The following is a 23,955-nucleotide window of genomic DNA, read 5'->3' on the forward strand; positions in this document are numbered from 1 at the left end:
ATATTCAAATGTTAAACTTACCCTGTATTCCTGGAATAAATCCAACTGCGTTAAGATACATTATTCTTTTTCCTATATTACTGCATTCAGTTTACTAATACATCTTTTGTTTATCATTATCTTATCTGTATTCCCAAGAGAGATTGGCCTGGAATTTCCTCTTTTTTTTTTGCTTTTTTAATGCTGTAGGTCTGGGTATCATTTTTATGCTGACATCAGAAAATAAATTATAAAGGGTTTGCTCTTTTTCTGTTCTCTGGAAGGATATATGTAAGATTGGCATTAATTCTTTCTTAAATGTTTGATAGATTACACCAGGGAAGCCATTTGGACCTAGAAAACTTTCAGTTGTGGCTGAATTATGAGTCTTACACTCATAATTTTTCTTCTGTCAGCTAAATGTGTTTTTCTAGGAATTTGTTTCACCTAACTTTTCAAATTTAGTGGCATCATATTGTTTATAATGTCCTGTTATTGATCTTTTTAAAGTCTGTTGGATCTATGATGGGCTTTCCTTGGTCATTTCTGATATTGATTATTTGTACCTTGGTTCCTTGTTTTCCCCTTGTTTGTCCTTGCTAGAGGTTTCTTAATTTTATCGGACTTTTCAAGGATAGGTTTTTGGTGTTGTTAATCCATGTATTGAATGTTCTCTATTTCTGCTTTTATCTTGACTGTTTCTTTCCATCTGCTTTCTTTGGGCTTAGTTTTCTGTTTTTTTAAAATTTTTTTGACCTGGAATCCTTGAAATAATTGTCCTATTCTTTCCAAATAAATGCATTTAAGGCTATAAATTTCACTCTAGGTGTGGCATTAGCTGCATAACATGTTTTGAAGCAATATTTTTATTATATTTGCTTCAGAAATAATTTCCAGGTTCCACCATAATTTCTTCTTTAGTCTGTGGGATACTTAGAAGTATATTTCCTAATTTCCCCAGCCATAGGTTTTGTTTGTTTGTTTGGCATGGGCAGGCACCAGCAATTGAACCTGGGTGTCCAGCATGGCAGGCGAGAACTCTGCCTGCTGAGCCACTGTGACCCACCCCATAGGGTTTTTTTTTTTTAAATTTTTTATTAATTAAAAAAAATTACAAGAAACAAACATTCCCAACACATACACTCAGCAATTCACAATATCACATAGTTGCATATTCATCATCATGATCATTTCCCAGAACATTAGCATCAATTCAGAAAAAGAAATAAAAAGACAACAGAAAAATATAACAAACAGAAAAAAAAATTTTGCAGGTCATACCCCTTACTGATCCCTTTCATTGATTGCTAGCATTTCAAACTAAATCTATTTTAACATTTGTTCCCCCTATTATTTATTTTTATTTATGTTCCTCTCATCTTTTGACAAGGTAGATAAAAGGAGCATCAGACACAAGGTTTTCACAATCATACAGTCACATTGTGAAAGCTATATCATTATACAATCATCATCAAGAAACATGGCTACTGGAACACAGCTCTGCATTTTCAGGCAGTTGCCTCCAGCCTCTCCATTACATCTTGGATAACAAGGTGATATCTACTTAATGCATAAGAATAACCTCCAGGATAACCTCTCGACTCTGTTTGGAGTCTCTCAGCCATTGACACTTTGTCTCATTTCACTCTTCCCGCTTTTGGTTGAGAAGGTTTTCTCAATCCCTTGATGCTGGGTCTCAGCTCATTCTAGAGTTTTTCTCATCCCTTGATGCTGAATCTTAGCTCATTCTGGGATTTCTGTCCCATGCTGCCAGGAAGATCCACACCCCTGGTAGTCATGTCCCACGTAGACAGGGGGAGGGTGGTGAGTCTGCTTGCTGTGTTGGCTGGAGAGAGAGGCCACATCTGAGCAACAAAAGAGGTTCTCTTGGGGGTGACTCATAGGCTTAATTTTAAGTAGGCTTGATCTATCCCCTGTGGGGTTAAGTTTCATATGAACAACCCCCAAGACGGGGGCTCAGCCTATAGCTTTAGTGTCCACACTGCTTGTGAGAATATCAAGAATTCAACTTGGGGAAGTTTAGTTTTCCCCTGTTCTCACTGTTCCCCGAAGGGGACTTTGCAAATACTTTTCCACTCACTGATCAGATCACTCTGGGATTCATCAGGGCATCACCTGGACAAACCAACAAAATCTCATGTCCTATACAAAGTTCCATGTACTTAAGGTGTTCAATCAACTGTCTACATAAATTATATTAGGAGATGCACTAGTCAAAGTATAGATTTGTACCAAATAAACATTTTTTGCTTTAGTCTCACACATTAGTTGAAAATTTTAAATATTAAGTACCATCTATTTTCAGCACACTGCAGTAATGACATTCTTTTCTTCTTCCTCATGCAAAAACATTTTTTAAATTTGTACATTTAGTCACTATCATTATACACTCTAGGCATTCCTAGATTACACCATCTCAATCTTTATCGTCTTTCTTTGTGAGTTCATTTATGCCCCAGCCCTCCTCCCTCTATCATTCTCATATGCAGCTTCATTCAGTGTTTTAACATAATTGTATTACAGTTAGGTAATATTGTGCTGTCCATTTCTGAGTTTTTATATTCAGTCCTGTTGCACAATTTGTATTCCTTCAGCTCTAATTACCCAATATCTTACCCTATTTCTATCTCCTGATGGTCTCTGTTACCAAAGAAATATTCCAAGTTTATTCACTAATGTCAGTTCATATCAGTGAGACCATACAGTATTTGTCCTTTTGTTTCTGGCTAATCACACTCAGCATAATGTCCTTAAGGTCCATTCATGTTGTTACATACTTCATAACTTTATTCTGTCTTACAGCTGCATAATATTCCATCTTATGTAAATGTCACAGTTTGTTTAGCCAGCTGTCTGTTGATGGACATTTTGGCTGTTTCCATCTCTTGGTAATTGTTAATAATGCTGCTATAAACATTGGTGTGTAAGTGTCCATTTGTGTCCTTGGCCTCGTGACCTTTGAGTAGAGACAGCATATAGATGGGTCCTGTTTTTTAATCCATTCTTCCAGACTATGTCTTTTGATTGTGAGAGTTTAATCCATTAACATTCAGTGTTATTACTGCATGGGTAGTACTTTCTTCTACTATTTTGCCTTCTGGATTTTATATGTCATATCTAATTTTCCTTCTTTTTACCTTTACTCATAGTCTTCCTTTCTACACTCTTCTCCACACCTCTCTCTTCTGTCTTCGTATGTCTCTAGTGTTCCCTTTAGTATTTCTTGCAGAGCTGGTCTCTTGGTCACAAATTCTCTCAGTGATTTTTTGTCTGAAAATGTTTTAATTTCTCCCTCATTTTTGAAGGACAATTTTGATGGATATAGAATTCTTGGTTGGCAGTTTTTCTCTTTTAATAATTTAAATATATTATCCCACTGTCTTCTCGCCTCCATGGTTTCTGCTGAGAGATCTGCGCATAGTCTTATTGGGCTTCCCTTGTATGTGATGGATTGCTTTTCTCTTGCTGCTTTCAAGATCTTTTCTTTCTCTTTGACCTCTGACATTCTGATTATTAAATGTCTTGGAGTATGTCTATTTGGATCTATTCTCTTTGGGGTACGCTGCACTTCTTGGATCTGTAATTTTAAGTCTTTCATAAGAGTTGGGAAATTTTCAGTGATAATTTCCTCCATTAGTTTTTCTCCTCCTTTTCCTTTCTCTTCTCCTTCTGGGACACCCACAACACATATATTCGTGCGCTTCATATTGTCTTTCAATCCCCTGAGTCCCTGCTCATATTTTTCCATTTTTTCCCCTATAGTTTCTGTTTCTTGTCGGATTTCTGATGTTCTGTCCTCCAGTTCAGAAATCCTATGTTCTGTCTCTCGAAATCTACCATTGTAGGTTTCCATTGTTTTTTTTCATCTCTTCTACTGTGTCTTTCATTCCCATAAGTTCTGTGATTTGTTTTTTCAGACTTTCAGTTTCTTCTTTTTGTTCTTTCCTTGCCTTCTTTATATCCTCCCTCAGTTCATTGATTTGGTTTTTGATGAGGTTTTCCATGTCTGTTCATACATTCTGAATTAATTGTTTCAGCTCCTGTATGTCATTTGAATTGTTGGTTTGTTCCTTTGACTGGGCCATATTTTCAATTTTCCTAGTGTGATTTGTTATTTTTTGCTGGCGTCTAGGCATTTAATTACCTTAATTAGTTTATTCTGGAGATTGCTTTCACTTCTTTTATCTAGGGTTTTCTTGCTGAATGAATTTGTTGTCTATCTGTTCTTTGACATTCCATTCAGCTTTATCTGGACCTTTAGCTTAAGTTTTGTTTAACAGAGGAGAATTTTTCAGTTCTTGTTTTCTTGTTTCTTGCCCTGCTTGTGTGGTGCCTTCCCCCCCCACACACACACACTTAGGAGGGTCTACTTACATATTATAGACCCCAGCCAGATTTTCCCAGACCAAACTGGCCTCCTATCAGAAGGAAAGAGTCACCTGCGTCGGTTTTCCCTGAGGGTGAGATCCAGCAAGTTGAAAGACTTTCCTGTGAAGTGTCTGGACTCTGTTTTTCTTATCCTACCCAGTATGTGGTGCTTGTCTGCCTGCGGGTCCCACCAGTGTAAGATGATGCGTACCTTTAACTTTGGCAGACTCTCCCTGCTGGGAGCGTGGTGGAGACAGAGGAGAGGTTGTAGGCTGGTTTTAATGACTTCAAATTACCAAGCCCTGGTGTCTGAATTCCTTGATGGAGGGATTCCACCTGGGTGGGGCTTCACCCCCTCCCCTGGGGAAGGCACAAGCTCTAGATAAGCCCCCAAAAGAGCTCACTTCTGCCTATGCCTGGGGCAGTTGCAGCCTGAAAAGTCCTGCCACTTTATCCAGAGGCAGTCAAGCCTTTGTAGATACACAGCCACAAAAATCTCTGTTTCCTTCTTTTTTTCTCCCCCTTTTTCTGTCAGTCCTGCCCCCTTGGTGCTGGGGCAAAAATGAGTAACCTCTGCTTTGATCAGGTTCACCTAAACTGGGGGCCTATTTTTAGTAGTCAGAATTTGTTAATTAGTTCCACAATTGGCATTTGATTGTGCCCAATCCCTGCTGCTGGTAAAGTTCTTTCCTTTCCCCTCTGGGAAGCTGCCTGTGGGGGAGGGGCACTGGCCACCACAGCTTTGGGAACTCATGGTTCTGGGGGGTGCTCACAGCCAGTCCAGCTGGTCCAGACTGGGGTACGCTGTGTGTCCAGTCAGTATTGTGGCTCCAGGAGCTGTTCTGTACTGTTTCTGGTTATTTAGTAGTTGTTCTGGAAGACGAACTAAAATGCGCACATTGTTAAGCCACCATCTTGACCCGGAAGTCCAGGGTTTTTTTTTAAGTTAACTTTTAGTTATTGCTTTCTGTCCAGCTTAATTACACTGAGGTCAGAGAACATACCCTTTTGTGTTTCCTTTAGAGCAGTTGCTAGTGAGGAATTCTTTCCACTTTTGTTTATCTAATCGTCCTGAGATGGCCAACAAGGTGCAGGAGAGAGGGGAATAAAGTGGGTGGGGCTTTGCCTGGGGAGGCCCTTTTCCACCCACGGAGGGGTCAGAGGCTGGGAGAGGCTGGGAGAGCCTGGACTCACCCTCAGGTGCTCTCTGTCAGATATCGGTGTCCTGCCGCTCTGCCCAGGTTCTCCTGCACTATTTCATAGGTGCCAATCAGACGTGGCTGCTGGTCGAAGGCCTCTACCTCAATATTCTGCTGGGGCCCACCATGTTCTCTGAAAGGCGGCTGTGGCCCACGTACCTGCTGCTGGGTTGGGGTGAGTGACCCGAGCCCCAGCCTCCTCCCCAGGGGGCCCTTTGTGATATGGGAGCCTGAGAGAGCCTTGATTGCAATCAGTGACCCAACTGGAGGGAAGCTTCTGGGACAGATAATTCCTCGATGACAGGAGGCTCCAAAGACGTGTGCGTGTGCGCGCGTGCTGCATGCCCAATGCACACAGTCAGGAATCGAGAAGAGTTTTGACAGAATCAGATGCAGTACCTCCCACTCTGTCCCAAGCTAAGTCTTCAAAATAAGGTTTGTTTTTATAGTTATAAACAATGAACAAAGAGTAGCCAGGTCTGGAATCTTTTTCTCCATCAACCTTTGGAGAATTTGAATCTGCAGAGGAAATAACCTTGGCCTGTGATTCAGGAGACTTCGGTTAATAGCCGCAGATTTGCCTCCACTATGTTCTGTGACATGTGGCAAGTCCCTTCTCCTCTCAGAATTCTGGTTTCTTGGATGTTAAAATAATGGCTGAGCTCTGGGAAGCCCTAGGACTCTCCAGCTCTCACTGTCCATGATTCTAGATGTTTGGGTTTTGTAAGTTTTGGTGGGCTGGGGTGGGAGGCCAGCAGGTTTGGCCAAGCAGCTCCTTGCTACCTTTCCTTGTATTTTCTCCCCAGGTTACCCAGTGCTATATGTTGTACCCTGGTCTGTCACCCGTGCACAGCTGGAGAACACAGAGTAGGTGGTTCACCTGGTTTTACACTTCTGTGAGCCAGCAATTCCCAGATATGCTCAAATATAAGTAAATACACCATTATCCCAAAGAGAATAGCCACCCCTCCCATTTTGGCTAAATACAGACTTTAGGAATATAGACAAAATAATCAAAAATCTATTTACAGGAATTGGTTTATTAATTTAGTGACACATTCGCCTAAGCACAAGGCACTGTATAGGTTAGCAGTGGCCTTGGGTATGTAAAGATAAAAGTACTGGGATGATTATTGCAGTTTTGATCGTGATGGGGGTGGGGGAAGTAAAAGCAAAACCAACTACAACAATTCTGAATGTTCATCAGTATGGGAATCATGGAACATTATGAAACGATAAAAAAAACTATAAAAAAATACAGTCTCTACCTTTCAACTTAAGGGGCCAGATGTCGACAGCATATTGTTAAGCCTTACCCTGAATAATGTATGATAGTGATCTCATATTTTTCCTCCAGATAATAATCACCCAACCGCCCCCCAAAGAAAACTCGCTATAATTAAGGATATTTGTTTGCATGTTTATATAAATGCGGGAAAAAATGTGGAAGCAGTCATACCAGGCTGTTACTGTCGAAAGCAATTTAATGGTTAGAAAAGTCAGTAATGCTAGTAATGATAGGAAGTGATTTTATTCCTCGCTTCCCCCTCTAACAACCCTCAGGAGAACGACTGGTGGAAAGTAAGGCTTGAGTGTAAACTTCCTTCTTGCAGAGGGTGTGGGACTTTGACATTCAATTGTATCCTGTTTTTCAGTCTTCTTACTGCCTGCTTGTTCCCATTAGATGCTGGGCAATCAATAAGAACAACAAAATCTGGTGGATCATCCGAGGACCCATGCTGCTTTGTGTAATGGTAAGGACCATCCTGCCCTCCCTTTTTCCTCTCTAACCCAGCAGGTGTGGGGCATGGCATACCCAAATTCCCTAGCTCAGAAGGGATCTGGGCCAGATTCCTTGAGAAGGAGAAGCTGAGCTAAGAATAGGGTCTTATCCTTGTTCCATTTGAGTCAAGCCACAAACCTCCTTCTCTCTATCTGTTCAAACTGAATAAAGAAACCTGACCTTGGCTCAGCTCAGTGATCTTACATTGAGTAGCTGTGATGCCTGCGAGCCCCTGGGGACACAGGTGGTTTCAGGGATGGAGGAGACCAGGGGTAGTAGCAGGGCTATTGGTTTGTATCTCAACCATTAGCAGGAGGGAGGAAGAAACTAAGAAGACCTCTTCCACAGGAGGAGAAAAGACAAACAACATTAACCCAAACCTTGGATGAAGATTAGGCTCAAGAGAGATACGCTACTTTGTGGTCTTGAGTAGGAAGGGCCTTTTTTCATTGAGGGACAGAATATTGGGGGTGGGGAGGGACCACCTGGTCCAGTCATATCTTAGTTTGCCAGAGCTGCTAAGAGAAATACCATACAATAAGTTGGTTCAAACATCAGTCATTTATTGTCTTGTGGTTTTGAAGGCTAGACATTCAGCATCAAGGTCTCGACAGCTATGCTTTCTTCCAGAGTCTGTAGTGTTTTGGCACTGACTTGCCACAGTCCTTGGGGTTCCTTAGCTTGTCCCCCCTGCCTCCTGCCACATGGTGAGCTCTACTCTCCTTGTGTCTCCTTTCCTGGTTTCTGCTGAGTTCTGGCTTCTGGCTCCATCTTGTAGCTTTTCTTTGACTGTGTCTGAATTTTTTCTGCTTCTAAAGCATTTCATTGTCTTAGTTTCCTGGTTGCTAAAATAAATATCATACAGTGGGTTGGTTTAAACAGAGAAAATTTATTGGCTCACAGTCTTGAAGCTAGAAGAAATCCAAATGTGATGGTGAGCCAGGTGACGCTTTCTCCTCAAAGACCGTGGCATTCTGGAGCTGGTTGGTGGTTCTTGGCTTTTGTGTCCCATGACAATGCACATGGCAGCATCTTCTTCTTCTTCTTCCAGGTTTTGACCGCTTCCCTTGGCTTTTTCCGTCTATGCCTGACTTTAATTCTGCTTTTAAAAGACTCCAGGCATCTGGATGGAACCACAGCCTGACTCAGTTGGGCCACACCTTAACTGAAGCCACATCTTGAGGAGATCCTATTTACCATGAGTCCACAACCTACCAGGATGCAGACCTAGAACACATCCAAACAGGGATACACAATTCAGTCCACCATATCCAGTAATCCAGATTAAGGCTCACCCTGATCCAGTTGGGCCACATTTTAACTTTAAATAACATCTTCAAAAGGTCTTACACAGGAGTTCATGCCCATCTGAACATGGGTGAAGATTGAGAGCATGCCTTTTGCTGGGATACATAGTCCATCCTCCCGCAGTGTGAAAACGAAAGCTGTTGAAACGAGGGAAGGGGCAGGGAATAAACATTTGGAGGGGTTAGCAAATTGTGTTGAGGGAGGCAGAGATTCCTCCTGCCTAGAAACATGGCCATCCTCTCTGGGTCCCACCAGCTGTGGGGTGCCCTGTCCACCCTTTTCCCCAAAGGGTCGCCACGCTTTCTGTTTTGGTTTTCTTTTTGCTTTTTTTGGACTTGATTTAAATAACCTGGGTTTTGTGGTTTAGTGAAAGAAGAAGCTAGTTTTCATAAGAAGAATGCCAACATTTGTCAGTAATAAGGAGACAACTCTCTGCTTAGGTCTGCATGTGACCTGGGGGGAAAAATGTTCTTAGAAATAGTGGGAAAATAGAATGTTGAGAGTACCTTGCTGACCTCAGCTCCACAGGGGGTCTAGCCAGCATGGTGGCTCAGTACATCTCCTGCAGTCCCTGGACACAAGGCTGAGAGCGATGAAGGATGCTTGTGATGAAATCTGACTGCACACCCCCCAAAGACTTGCCTCACCTCCCGGTGTCTCACCTCTCTGCACATCCTCTCCCCTCTCCTGCCATGGTATGAGGTGCCATTTCACCACCAGCCTCCCAGCTGGGCTTTCCCATTACTGCTGGGTGACATAGATTAAGTGCCTCTTGTATACTGGTGCCCTCCCAAGTGTTTTGTATTCATTTGTTAATCTTCCCCACAAACCCAGGAAGTAGCTGCTGGCATTAGGTTTATTTTATGTGTGAGGATACTGAGAAAATGAGACATGACTTGCCTAAAGTTGTAGAGACAGTGAGTGGGGAGAAGGGGGGCTGGATCTCAGCCCAAAGGGTCTGACTGGGTGGCAACTCGCACTTGGCACTGCCTTGCTGCTCAGAAAAGATTTATTGCCTCCGGCCTGCATGCCTGGAGTTACTGGCTGCCGCAGTTTCTTTTGTGCTTTAGCTCTTAGTTCAAACCTTCTTCGGGTTCCAACTCCCTCTCTTTACCATCTAATCCACCTGGTGACCCAATGGGCCTTTTCCAAGACTCAGGTCAAGCAACCTCCCCTCTGTGCCCCTTTGTTTGAAACCATCCCCCCCCCCGCCCTGAAACTCCCCACAAAGTAGAAATGGTCACCTCCTCCTTTGTGTCCTTCCTCGATCCTGTATAGATTCTCCTACAGCCCCAGTCACGTGACATTGCAAGTATCTGTTCAAAAGCTGTTTCCTGCCACTGTGAGCTCCGTATTCCAATCATCCTGGCACCCAGCCCCAACACGGCAGGCCCTCGATAACTGATTCAATGAACACTCGTGGCTCAGGTGAATACCTAGACCCACCTGGACAAGGGAATGTTCATGCTGACCGGGCAGAATAAAGTGGGGTGGAGACCACAGCCTCTCCCCAGAGAAACACTTTGTTCACATCAATGGTTTTCAAAACTGGCTGTGCAATAGAAACATCTGGTGAGCTTTAGAAATACGCTGATACCTGGCTCATACCCCAGACCAATTGTATCAGAAATTCTAGAGGTGTGGTCCAGGCAGTTGTAGTTTTGAAAGCTCTCAGTTGAGAGTAAGGCCAGGGCTGAGCTCCACTGTTCAGTTAGCTGACTGACCCAGGCTAGTTACTCCTGGCTCAACAGTCTGCTGTTTCCTAGTTCCTCAGATGACATTCTCTCCTACCAGGACAAAAAAATATGCTGTATCTCCTCACATTGGGTGAAATGTCCTTTTTATGCCATTGCTTCTGTAACTTCAGTTATGGAAAGCTCTGCAGAAAGGATGATGGATGTCTTAGCTCAATGTGGATTCCTCATCTTTCCATCCAAGCCACCACCTCCCTCTGCTTTCCCCACTTGGCAGATGGCAGCACCACTTAGCCAAACCAGAGACCTGGTATCCTCCTAGCTTCCATTATCTTCTTCCGTACAACACCCACTCAGACATCAACTCTTGTCTGTTCTATCTCTAAAGATCTCTCCAAGCTGCTTCTCTTCCTTAACTCTGTTGTCACTGTTCTTCCTCAGCCCTTGGGATTCCTTGTGACTCCTATTTGATCTTCCTTCATTCTTGCACCTGCAAATCCACCCTCCATATTGCAGCCAGAGTGATTTTTCTTGAAAGAAATTTTATCTCTCTGTACCGCTTATAACTCTTTAATGGCTCATTCTTGCCCTCTGTCTTGATTCCAAACTCCTCAGTGTGGTAAGCAGACATTTCCCTGCCTTCCTATCAAACCATGGACACCCTATGCCCTCATTTTATGGAGAAACTCACAGTTCTCCAGAGCCATCATGGTGTTTCACACCTCCCATGCTTTTGCACATGCCATTCCTATGCCTGGAATGCTGGATTGTCCATCAACTGGCTCATGTCTCCTTCAAAACTGAGCTCTTTGTTAGTCTCTCTTTTCCCCAAATTAAGGGATGTTAACAGGCACACCTGTGAAGGATAGTTTCATCATGAATGCACTAGACAAGGAATTGCTAAAATGTTATCTGTGTCTACATGGGTTTGGACAAGAGCAAATGGGCTTGAATAGAAATGGGAAATCGTCTCCTTGGCCACAGGAAGAACATTTGATCTTGGAGTGAGAAAACACTGATATGGCCCTCAGGGAAGGGTTTTTAATTCTCCACTCCTGTTGCTTTCCAAGAAGAGGCTATGTTCTGAAGAACAGGAAGCTGAACCCAATGCCTCCTGGGCCGCCTGGCTCTGGTAGCCTGTGATGCTGTATACTGTTTTCATGGTTTCTAGGAGAAAGGAGCGTATGTGTCCTACCAGTGGTGAGAGGGAAAGGAAAGACTGTTGGGTTAATGGAAAGAGCTGACTTGGGAGTCAGGAGTTGGGGCTCAAGGGATAAATTGTGATGTGCTCTACTTTAGTCAAGTTAGTTGACCTCTCTGGGCTTCACTTCCTCATGTAAAATCAGAGTTGGAATAGGCCAGTATTTCCCAACTGGAGGTGATTTTGTCTCCATGGGAGATTTGGTAATGTCTGGAGACATTTTTGGTTGTCACAATGTGGGGGAATGCTACAGGCATCTAGTATGTAGAGACCAGAAATGACATTAAACATGCCACAATTTATAGGAGAGCCCTGCACAACAAAGAATTATCCATCCTCAGATGTCAATAGAGCTGAGATTGAGAAACTGTGAAGTAAATGAAAGATGCCCATTAGAAAAACCTGGGGAAGTTTGGAAAAAAAAGAATACCCAGCCCGGATACTACCCCAGACTGATTGAATCAGAATCTCCTGCCACCTAGAGCTTCCTTAGCTTTGGAATTACATTCATTTTCCCTGTCTTGCTCCCCACCCCTTCCATTCCCCACCCCGCCATACTCTCTTGCACCTTCATTTAACGTTTGTGGAGAACCTTCTCTGTACTTAGCCCAGTACTGGTTATTTGGGAGACAAGTGATGAATGTCCCCATAGTTTCTGCCCTCAGGGAATTAAAAAAAAATGCATTATTCTGAAACTCATTAGACCATGACTGGACCAGTTTATGCCTTCTTGTTTGGTCAGATGAGGACATGTTGCAATTTTCCACCAATCTGATCAAACATGACCCCAACGCAAAACATAATTCCTTGACCCTGCATATTTTCTAGTTAAACAGAAGTACCAAAAAGTGACCTCATAACCAAGAGTGAGAGGTAGCATTTGGCATTTCAGGACACAGTCTTCTCTCTTCTTGGCCGAATTTGAGGCTGAGTCCTATTTTCTGGAGCATGGAGCAGAGACTTCTGGGGAAGAGCCCAGTGAACATGGTAAACCAAATGGTGGGACCAAGTAGAGTCTCCCATCCCAGACAAAGCCTCTCTGATCATCGCCAGCTGTCGTAGTCAGGGCTCTGCCACCATCTGCCAAAGGAAGGATGCATCTGGATTGGTGTGAATGTACAATATGCTGGATTTCCAGACTTATTTATCAGCAGACATCCTCAGCTGCTCTGTTAGTACAAAATTTCCCTGTTTCAGAAATGGCCATAATGTAGCATCCCAAAGAAGGAGATGCCCTTTGGGTTTTTTTTATTAACCACAGAAATCAGGGAACTCCCACCTCTATAAGATACAGGACTTTACTACTTGAATAACCCTTGACTCTACATTTATAGCTGAAACATATTAGATTTTCTTATGTCCTAGTCCCCCCTGCCTCGAATAGTGCCCAATCCCTCAACAACAGCCTTACAAAATGATTACACCATACACAGTCTTTAGATCCTGTGTTCCACCAGGAACCCAGGGCCTTTCTGCTACCCTGAATTTCCCAAGACATTTCCTAGCTCCCATACTCCCTTCTTCTTAAGAGTTAGAGTAGGAAACTCCCCAAACTCTGGACTTTTCCCACCCCATAAAAACTAATTTTGCTATATCCCATCTTTTGCCTTCCTTGGTAAAGGTGAGTCAGATCTTAAGTTTTTATTGACTTCTTCACTGTTGTAGAAATGAATGAATGAATGAAGGAAGAAACAAGCAGTAGAGAAAGGACTCCATCTGTCCTCTCCCAATCGTTCCTTACCTTCTCTGTGACTTGTGCATTTCAGCAGGGCTCTGGGGGAAAGAGAGTTTTAACCCAAAGGAGCAGCTTTAGCAGTAGGCAGTTTAGTCCGCATAGCAAGCTGGAAGCAGAGGGACTTGGAGAGTTAGGTGGGAGAGTTTTGGGGTAGAAAGACCCCAGCGTATTAGAGAACACCTCTACCAACCCAAAGCCCTGGCTGCACACAAAGCTGGGAAGCCAAAGAAGTGTCAACAAAGAACGTTCACCTAAGAATCTATTCATTGTGTCTAGGACCTAGAAAGGAGGTGTTATGTATTGGTGGGTCCTAAGTGCCCCCCAGCTGGTCACAGAATCCTAGAGATGGCTGGATTCTTGAAAAGCTTCATTCAGTCTCCTTCTTGCTTGTGTACAAGTGAAGGACAGCACTATCCAAAGGTGTTTGCTGGTGTTTCATTCCATGTCAGTGAAGAAGTGCTTTCACTCTAGGGTGAATTGATGTGTGCCCATTTTCTCTTGTCTGGTCTCTAGAAGACTAAAAGGACACGAGTCAACATACTCCTCATCACTTCCCTTCATTTCCTAGGAGACGATCCTGATTGAAATTAATTTGCTGAAATATGTGCCTTTCCCAGGCTAAGCCTTCTTTGTAAAAAAAAATAAAAATAAAAAGCCCTGTGTTCAACAGCTAGCTGAGCCAATGAATGATACAATGTTTTTTCTTTATGATGAAAAACAGATATCCCATTAGAAGGGTTACATGACTTGGTTACATTTAGTTTGTATTTAAATACTTTGTTAATAAATATCCTTTGGTTGGGAACCTCCATCATTTCTATTGGCTGATGGACTGGATAAATAGCCTCTTAGCTTAAACTCTAGCTTTGGGCAACTTTTACATTGATTCTCCTGAGGCAGTTTGAGCAAGTCATAACAAGTGCATGTTGTATTCTGCAGCTTGTATTTTAATACATAGTTCAAAGATATTATTTCTGGACAGGGTCATCAGTATTGTGTTGGCTCAGTGTCTGTAGAGTCTTTACTCCATTGATTGTCACTCTGTCACCCCATTTCTCAGCTCTCTCACCATTGCAGAGATACCCTTTTTAAAAAAATAATTGTTGGAATTTTCTCCAAAAAAATAAGTGCTTTGTCAATGGGTATGAACATTTTAAGTCATGTGATACCTGTTATATCACATACAGAAATATCACATAAACATGCCAGTTTATATTTCTTCTAGCAGAGTATGCCAATGTCCATTTCATTTTATACATTCCAGAATTAAAAAAAAAACTAATTTGTTCAGTTGAAAGTAGTATCCTGTGAATTAAATTTGCATCTTCTTGGGGAACAAGTTAATTTGAGTATTTTTCCTTGCATACTAATTGTGTGAAAAAAAAATTCTTGCCATTTGTGCAATTACCTGTAAGAGCAATGATGAGCAAACAATTGCCTGTGAGCCAAATCTGGCCCATGGCATGTTTTTACATGACCCATAGGGTAAGAATGGTTTTTACATTTTTAAAACGTTGTAAAAAAAATAAAAAAGGTGACAAAGACTGTGACCTCCAAAGACTAAAATAAATATTGCCTGGCTCTGTACGAAAAGCTTTTACCAACTCCTGCTTTAGAGCCTTATTTTTTAAAAATCAATTTATACATGTTTGTATATGATGAAGATAATATTTTTATCATTTTACTGCAAATTCTGTACGACCTTGTCATTTTTTTGTCCTATAGGCATTTACATATTCTATTTTACAACCTGTTTATTTTTCCTCTGTATTATCTGTTATTGCTTGCACTGAGGTATTCTTAAATCTTTCCAATGTGAAAACTGCAGCTAAAAACCTCTCTCCAGCCCCACAAATAAAAGGAGATGCTATCTTGGTCCTACATCCCTTGTCAACAACTGTTCTATCACTGTTTTCCTCACAGACAAGCCTCTTAAGCCTTGTCTTCACTTTCCATCTCTTACTCTTCACATTTCATTCATAAAACATAGCACTGTGGTCTGACTTGTCCTCACACCCATCCACTGAAGCTTCTCTGAGTGAGTTCCTTGAGGCCAAATTCAATTGTATTTTGCTTAAAACCCAGTATTTAAACCTTCTTAAAATTCTCCCCTTTGTGAGCTTCCAGGATACTGCTTCCTCTCTGTTCTAGTTTGCTAGCTGCCAGAATGACATATACCAGGAACAGAATGGCTTTTAAAAAGGGCAATTTAATAAGTTACAAGTTTACAATTCTGAGGCTGAGGAAATGTCCCAATTAAAGCAAGTCTAAAGAAATGTCCAATCAAAGGCATCCAGGGAAATATAACTTGATTCAAGAAGACCGATGAAGTTCAGGGTTTCTCTCTTGGGGGGAAGGCACCTGGAGAACACCAGTGTCATCTGCTGGCTTTCTCTCCAGCTCCCTGGGAGGCATTTTCCTTCATCATCTCCAGAAGTTGCTGGCCGGTGGACTCTCTGCTTCATGGTGCTGCAGTGTTCTCTGCTCTCTGAATCTCCTACTTTCTCCAAAATGTTTCCTCTTCTGTAGGACTCTAGTAAACTAATCAAGACCCACCTGGAATGGATGGAGACACGTCTCTACCTAATCCAGTTTAACAACCACTCTTGATTGAGCCATATCTCCAGGGAGATAATCTAATTACAGTTTCAAGCATACAGTACTGAATCGGGATTAGAAGAAATGGCTGCCTTTACAAAATGCGATTAGGATTAAAACATGGCTTTTCTAGGGGACATAAACCTTTTCAAACCAGCACACTCCCCTTTCTGGTTCATTCCAATTGCCCTAGCTACTCTGTCTCAATCTCCTTCCCTGTCTCCTCTTCCTCCACTTTCCCCTTCATGACCAGGTATTTCTCTTCGCCTTCTTTTTCTGTCTCTGCACCATCTTCCTGGCCAATCTCACTGACTCCAAAGGCTTCATGCTCTGGTGGGATCTCTCCGCAGATGTCCACACATGAGTATCTGATTGCCTTGGGACATCTCTTGGGCCCAAAAACTGGATTCCTTAGCTCCATGTGGTCCCGCTCTTTGTAAATGGCACCAACACACATTTTGGGTCTACCACACAACTTTGAAATCATAGAGATCCCTTGGCTTAAACTTCTTAATAATTTCATATCCATCATTTGTCTCTATCACTAAAGTACCTGGGCTACTACTCTTTAGCTCACGTCTGCCTGGAAAACTGGTACTGCTTCCCAACTTGTCTCCCCTCCTCATTGTCTCTCTGCCCAAACCCTCCACTGTGACCCTGAAAGGCCCTGCAGGGATGAGACCTAGCCCCCTCTCTAGCCTCACTTTCTGCATGCCACATTCTCATTCTCTAAGCCTCACCTCCACGCTACCACTTGTCTTTCCACATCTTCAGGACTTCCCCTTTGGCTGCCCCCTTGTCTGGCAGATCCTCTCTCTTGTTCTTCACCTCCAATCCTAGTGCACAAGTCAACTCCTCTGAGAAGCCTCTGCTGGTAGGTCCCTCTGGTGGGTGGCCACTTCTCTGTCATATCACACTGTATTTCTTGGCAGATGCCCCAGTAGGCTGTGAGCTCCTTAAGGGCAGAGTCTCGTCTTTCAGCTCCCAGGGCCTAGCAGAGCCCAGTGTATAATAACTGCTCAGTGATTACTGGATGAATGGGTAAAAAAAACATGCCTAGTTTGTCTTCTTCAGTTGTCCTCTTTTCTCATGGGTTTCACCCTTCCAGCTTCTCATCTGCCTCTTTTACTTTTTTTCAGGAGAATAAAGGTCCAGGGGGAGAGGGGACCTTCCCTCGTCCTTATCTCCACTTAAGGATATTCTGGTTCTTCCTCCATCTGCTTCCTTCACCTTCAGCTTCTGTGTTCCTTTCTTTTTCCCACTGAGTTTGTAGCCTCCCTCCACCTCCTGAGCTAACTTCTCCTAAGGTCCTAATTTTGATCTCCATGTTGTCTTCTCATATGACGCTCCATTTCCACCATCCTAGCTGAATTAGTTGTCTATTTCTGTACAACAAATTATCCCAAAACATATAACCTGGTACAAAAGTAAGTATATATATTGTCCCACAATTTCTGGGGTAAGAAATTTGGGGGTGGATTAGCTGGGTAGTTTTCTGGCTCATGATCTCTCATGAAGTTGCAGTGAAGCTATCATCCTGGGCTACAGCCATCCAAGAGCTCACCTGGAGCTGGAGGATCAGCTTTCAAGAAGGCTCACACACGACTGGCATGTTGTTGCTGCTTGTTGGCAGGAGGGTTCATGAGAGCTACTCCACAGGCTGCTTGAGTATTCTTTCAACATGGCGGATGGCTTTCCCTAGAGTGATGGGGGGAGAGAGAAAGAGAGAACACCAGGTGGAAGCAATCTTTTTGGGGGGACCTAGCCTCAGATGCCCCCTAGCATCACTTCCACCACATTCTTTTCATTAGATGCAAGTAAATAAATCAAGATCACATGCAAGGGGAAAGAAATTAAGCTCTGCCATTTTTTTTTTTTTTTTTGCATGGGCACACACTGGGAATTGAACCCGGGTCTCCTGCATGGCAGGTGAGAACTCTGCCTACTGAGCCACCGTGGCCCTAAGCTCTGCTTTTGAAGGGAGCAGTGTCAAAGAATTTGTGGTCACATTGAAAAACTTCTACTAAGGCTTGCAAGGAAGGACTGAATTTTCCCAGTCCACGACAGTTGTGAGAAGGAGTCTAGGGAGTTGAGAACACGTGCTTTCCAGAAAATTACATGGCAGTAACCAGACTTCAAGTTAGAAACTATTAGGGCTAGAAGTGTTTACAAAAGAGAGGCAGTGTGGCATTCTGTTTAAGAGAAGGGAGGATTGTAAGATAAATCTGGATTTAAATACCGGTTCAGTCACTTACTAACTGTGTAACCTTGGGAGTTGTACTTATCTCCTTTGGGCCTCTGTTTTCTCATTATATTGTAAGGGTGATGAAAATAGCTGAGGATTAAATAAAATAATGTATGGAAAACCCTTAACCCAATGCCTGGCAAGGTAAGTAGTTAATAAATGTTAGTTAATAACAATAATGTAAATGCCCAGCTAGCTGCCTTTCCCAACTGGTTCTAGGGTTGGGTCTCCCTGAAGCAGAAGAATAAACTAAATGACTTTTTAAGATCCCTTACATGCTTTCATTTCACATGGCCCTTGAGACGGTGTGAATTATCTTGAGCTCTTACTGTGTGACCAGGGAACTGCCCAGTTGCCCCTATTTTACCTGGACAAGGAACTGATGGCCCAAACCACAGTGACCTTGACTTTCACTGCCATATGGAGCCCATCACACACTTACCCACATCTGCTTTTATTTTCAAGGTCAATTTCATCATCTTCCTGAAAATCCTCAAGCTTCTCATTTCTAAGCTCAAAGCCCATCAAATGTGCTTCAGAGATTATAAATACAGGTGAGTGGCCTGATGCCGGTACCCAGCAATCATGGGTTATTTCAAATCCTTTGGGCTGTTTCATCTAATGACCCAGGAAGGCCGGAACAAGTGGCATTAGTGTGGGTATCTCCTAAGACCGAGCTATCAGGGAGAGCCCATGTAATCACAGGATCATAGAGGTCTTCTGTCAAAGATGGAGACCTCCTGAAGCCATGAAAATGCAGTGGTGAGTCGTCAAGGCCATACAAACATTCCTCCAGCAGAAAACTGTTCAAATGCTTCTGAGATTGGGTGGTTTATGGGGAAGGGAAGAGTCACATGAAGGAAGGTTTGATGGTTACCTTCCCTGGGGAAGGGTCGAAGGCAGCAACAGAAACGATGGATTTATAACTCAGCAAGGAGTATTTGGGTCTTAAGAAATAAGACCATGAACATTTGAAGTCCAAGGAGATACATTCTTCCTACTGTCACTCTTTCTTTGCAACTCGCTGTCATAGTTTGTGAGAGTTGCCATAACAAAATGGGTGGCTTCAAACAACAGAAATTTATTGTCTCATAGTTCTGGAGGTTGCAGTCAAAAACCAAGATGTTGGTAGGGCTATGCTTCCTCTGAAGTACGTGGTGTTCTGGCGGTGGCGTGCCAGCAATTTGTGGTGTCCTTTGGCTTGTGGCATAACTCAGCCTCTGCCTTTGTCACATGGCTGTCAACTCTGTCCGTCTGTGTCCAGATTTCCTCTTATGAGGACACTGTTCATTTTGGATTAGGGCCCACTCTAATCCAGTTTGGCTCATCTTAGCTATTATGTTCAAAGATCCTATTTCCAAATAGGTCACATTCACTGGATGTGGTTTAGGGTTTGGACGCCTCTTTATTGGGGACACAATTCTATCTATAACACCCACCTTTGCTGCATTTTCACCTTCTGCTTTCCATTTCTTCTTCAGTCCCAATTCATAGTAAGTCAGATCACAGGTATTTATTTAGTTCTTCATTGTAAGAATGAATGAATGAATGAGAGAGAGAGAGAAAGGGCTCCCTGTCCTTTCCCAGTCATTCTTTTTCTTCTCTGTGATGTGTGAATTTCAGCAGGACACTTGGGGAGAGAGTGATTTAACCCAGAGGAGTAGCTCAAATGTAGGCACTTTAGCCCACATAGTGACCCACGAGAGGACTGTGTGCATAGATGATTTAGCTCTGTTTCTCTCTGAAAGGTCAGAATTGGTCCAGATTTGGGTGCTGAAAAAGGTAGTTTATCCCGTTACGGTGGCAGGCACTTCATGCCTACAATGCACCTGGGGCTATGCTTGGAACACCAGGTTAAATGCAACCCGGGTCCTGTTCACAAGGAGCCCACATCCTGATTCCCTAAGGATCGGGTCCTTGGGGAGGGGTGGGCATCAGGCTGGCTTGTCCATCACCTTAGGCACGTTCCTCGGCCCCCTGGACCTGCTTTCTGGTGTGCAAATGGGAATGTCACACCAGGCCCATCTCTGCTTGTTATGAAGCTAAGAGGAGGTTATGGATATGAGTACCCTTGTCTGATCATACTTGGTGAGTGGTACTTGCCTAGGATCTAGACCCCAAATCCTGCCTCCCTAAAGCCCTCTCCAGGAGGTCCGGAAGGGGAAACACACACCATCCAGAACTAGGCAGATGTATACTGTATTTGCTGGTTGGGGCTTTGGCCCAAACATTTCGTACAAACCCAAAGCCCTGGGGAGCTGGTTTGAATGGGAGCATATGGAGCCACTCTGTCTCTCTTGGGGCCTCTGGTCAAGTCTCCAAATGACTGAGCAGCCTCTTGGGCCCCTTTCCTAAGACTCAAGTCTGGTCTCAGCTGCTCTTACCACTTTCTGAGGGTGGAAGTCCATGGCTGAGAGCAGAGCTGCTTGAGTCTACTCGGCTCACATATATCTGGGGAGGGTAATCCTCACGCCAACCGGCCCAGGGAAAACAAGGATGCCCCAGAAACCAGAGGCCAGGACACAGACACAGGGAGGGTACGAACCCAAAGGGATCACTTTATATCAGACCAGACCTAAGCCCTGCTGCTTTGTGCTCCAAGATCCCACTGTTTACCACCAGGGCTCTCCCATGGCCCAGATGCACAGTGGTCCCTATGACAGCTTTGCATCTTGGATGCTTATAAGCATCACCCATCAGCCTGCCCCAAACAGACTCTTTCTTAAAAATGTTTTATTTGCACACCATACAGTCCATCCAAAGTGTACAATCAATGGCTCTTGGCATAATCATAGAGTTACACATTCACCACCACAATCAATCTGAGAACATTATCATTGTCCCAAAAAGAAAAATCCCATACCCCTTTTACCCCTCATATTATAAACGCTTAGCTTTGGTATAGTGCCTTTGTTATAACTGATGAAAGAATATGACAATGTTACTGTTTTCTATAGTCCTTAGTTTGCATTAATTGCATTTTTTGCCATATACCTATTATTAACGCCTTATAATAGTGATGTATAATTGTTCTAGTTCAGGTAAGAACATTCTTATATTTGTACAATTAACCACAGTCATCGTCCACAACAGCTTTCACTATGTTCTGTGTCCCATGTTTTATCCTGTCGCCTTCCTTCTAGTGACACACACAACCTAGACTTCCACTTTCAGCCATGCTCACACTCACCATTAATTACACTTACAGTATTGTGCTACCATCACCTCTATCCGTTTCCAAGCATTTACAATCAACCTTAATGAACATTCTGTACATCTTAAGCATCGCCTGCTCAATCTCTACCCTCTTTCTATCTCTTGGCAACCTATACTCTAGACTTTAACTCCCAGACTTTGTTCATTATAATTAGGTCATATTAGTGAGACATAAAGTATTTGTCTTTTGTGTGTCTGGCTTATTTCACCCAACATAATGTCCTCAAGGTTCATCCCTGTTGTCTCATGCATCAAGATTCATTCCTTCTTAAAACTGAATAAAATTCCATCATATGTATGTACCACATTTTGTTTACTCATCAGTTGATGAATACTTGGGTTGTTTCCATCTTTTGGCATTTCTGAATAATGTCACTATGAATATCAGTGCGCAAATATCTGTCTATGTCTCTGCTCTCACTTCTTCTGAATATATACCTAGTAATGAGACTGCTGGATCATATGACAGTTCTATACTTAGCTTCCTGAGGAACTGCTAAACTGCCTTCCAAAGCGGCTCACCATTCTAGATTCCCACCAGCAGTGAAGAAGTGTTCCAGTTTCTCCACATCCTCTCCACCACTTTTCATTTTCTGTGTTTTTGATACTGGCCATTTTAGTAGGTGTGTAATGATATCTCTTTGTGGTCTTGATTTTCTTTTCCCTAGTAGCTAGTGATGTTGAGTCCCTTTTCATGTACTTTTTAGCCATTTATATTTTGTCTTGGAAAAGATGCCTGCTCAAGTCTTTGGTCTTTTTATTGTTGAGTTGTAGGATTTCTTTATATATTCTGAATATTAAGCTCTATCAGATGTGTGGTTTCCAAATATTTTCTCCCATTGAGTAAGCTACCTTTTCACTTTCTTGACAAAGTCCTTTGAAGCACAAAAGTATTCAGTTTTGAGGAGGTCTCATTTATCTCTTTCTTCTTTCATTGCTTATATTTTGGGTGTCAGGTATAAGAAACTACATCCTGCCACACGATCTTGAAGATGGTTCCCTATATTTTCTTCTAGAAGTATTATGGTCTTGGTGCTAATGTTTAGATCTTTGATCCATTTTAAGTTAATCTTTGTATAAGTTATGATATATGGGTCCCCTTTTATTCTTTTGGATATGGATATCCAGTTCTCTCAGTGCTGTTTGTTGAAGAATCTGTTCTATCCCAGTTGAGTGGACTTGTCCACCTTGACAAAAATCAGTTGACCATAGATATGAGGGTCTATTTCTGAACTTTCCATTCTATTCCATTGGTCAATATATCATCCTTAAACCAACACCATGCTGTTTTAACCACTGTAGCTTTGTAATATATTTTAAATTCAGGAAATCAGGAAGTGTGAGTCTTCTAACTTTGTTTTTCTTTCTCAAGATGTTTTTGGCTATTCAGGGCCCCTTGCCCTTCCAAATAAAAGTGATGATCAGTTCTTCCATTTCTGCAAAGTAAATTGTAAGAATTTTAATTGAGATTTGCATTGAATCTGTAAATCACTTTGGGTGGAATTGATATCTCAATGATAGTTAGTCTTCCAATCCATGAACATAGAATGTCCTTCCATTTATTTAGGTCTTCCTTGATTTCGGTCAGCAATGTTTAGTACTCTTCTGTGTCTAGGTACCTTATATACTTGGTTAAATTTATTCCCAGATATTTGATTCTTTTAGTTGCTATAGTAAATGAATTTTTTTTCTTGATTTCCTCAAGCTGCTCATTACTAGGGCATAGAAATGCTACTGAGCATTTTTAAAAAACTTTTTATTGTATAATATAACATATATACAAATCAAAGAAAGAAAAAAGTAATAGTTTTCAAAGCACTCTTCAACAAGTAGTTATAGGACAGATCCCCGAGTTTGTCATGGGCTACCATACTATCATCTCAGATTTTTATTTCTAGCTGTTCCAGAATATAGGAGGCTAGAAGGAATGAATGCTTTTTTTGTCATTATAATATTTTTTTGTGAAAAATAAAATATATACAAAAAAAAGAGCAATGAATTTCAAAGCACAGCACCACAATTAGTTGTAGAACAGATTTCAGAGTTGGGTATGTGCAGGAGCTTTCCCTAGCTCCCACCTGGGGTCTTCCCCGCAGCGAGACGGGGGAACTCGGTAGCCCACCGGTCCCGGGGGCTCGAAGGTGTGGAGGGCGCGCGAGACGAAGAACGAATCGCGGGAACTGATGGGGCTGGCAAGGCATCGCACACCAGAATGTTTATTAGAGGAAGTACAGAGCTTTATATAGTGGCGAGGCGGAACTGGGGGGGGGCAGGGGAGGCGCGCTGCGTGATTGGTGAGGAGGCTAAGGGTGGCAGCAAGGGATTGGGTGAGGTGAGAGCAGAAAGGTCCAATGGAATAGCTTGAAGATGTTGCTAGGCAGAGAGCGAGAGGACGAAGGTTGGGCCAATCCGAGAGTGAGAAGACAGTGGTGCGATGTGAGGTCAGAAGTTGCTAGGTGGAGGGCCTGAGAGATGAGGCCGATATTACATCTGGCAGGTATGGGTTACAATTCTACCATTCTCGATATTTACTTTTAGCTGCTCTAAGATACTTGAGACTAAAAGAAGCATCATTTTAATGATTCAGCAATCATATTTGTTTGTTAAA

The 23,955-nt window shown here is 42.6% G+C and overlaps 1 protein-coding gene across 1 annotated transcript in view; it reads left to right on the plus strand.

Annotated features, from left to right (window-relative positions):
• GLP2R (glucagon like peptide 2 receptor) overlaps positions 1–23,955 on the plus strand; it is a 70,687-nt gene that overhangs the window by 26,278 nt on the left and 20,454 nt on the right. The window contains exons 8-11 of the mRNA XM_077165965.1: positions 5,583–5,742; positions 6,374–6,434; positions 7,252–7,321; positions 18,597–18,685. Coding sequence (XP_077022080.1) covers positions 5,583–5,742; positions 6,374–6,434; positions 7,252–7,321; positions 18,597–18,685 — 380 coding nt within the window. The remainder of the gene's footprint in view (positions 1–5,582; positions 5,743–6,373; positions 6,435–7,251; positions 7,322–18,596; positions 18,686–23,955) is intronic.

This window comes from Tamandua tetradactyla, chromosome 6 (assembly GCF_023851605.1).
Source record: "Tamandua tetradactyla isolate mTamTet1 chromosome 6, mTamTet1.pri, whole genome shotgun sequence".
Taxonomy (NCBI): domain Eukaryota; kingdom Metazoa; phylum Chordata; class Mammalia; order Pilosa; family Myrmecophagidae; genus Tamandua; species Tamandua tetradactyla.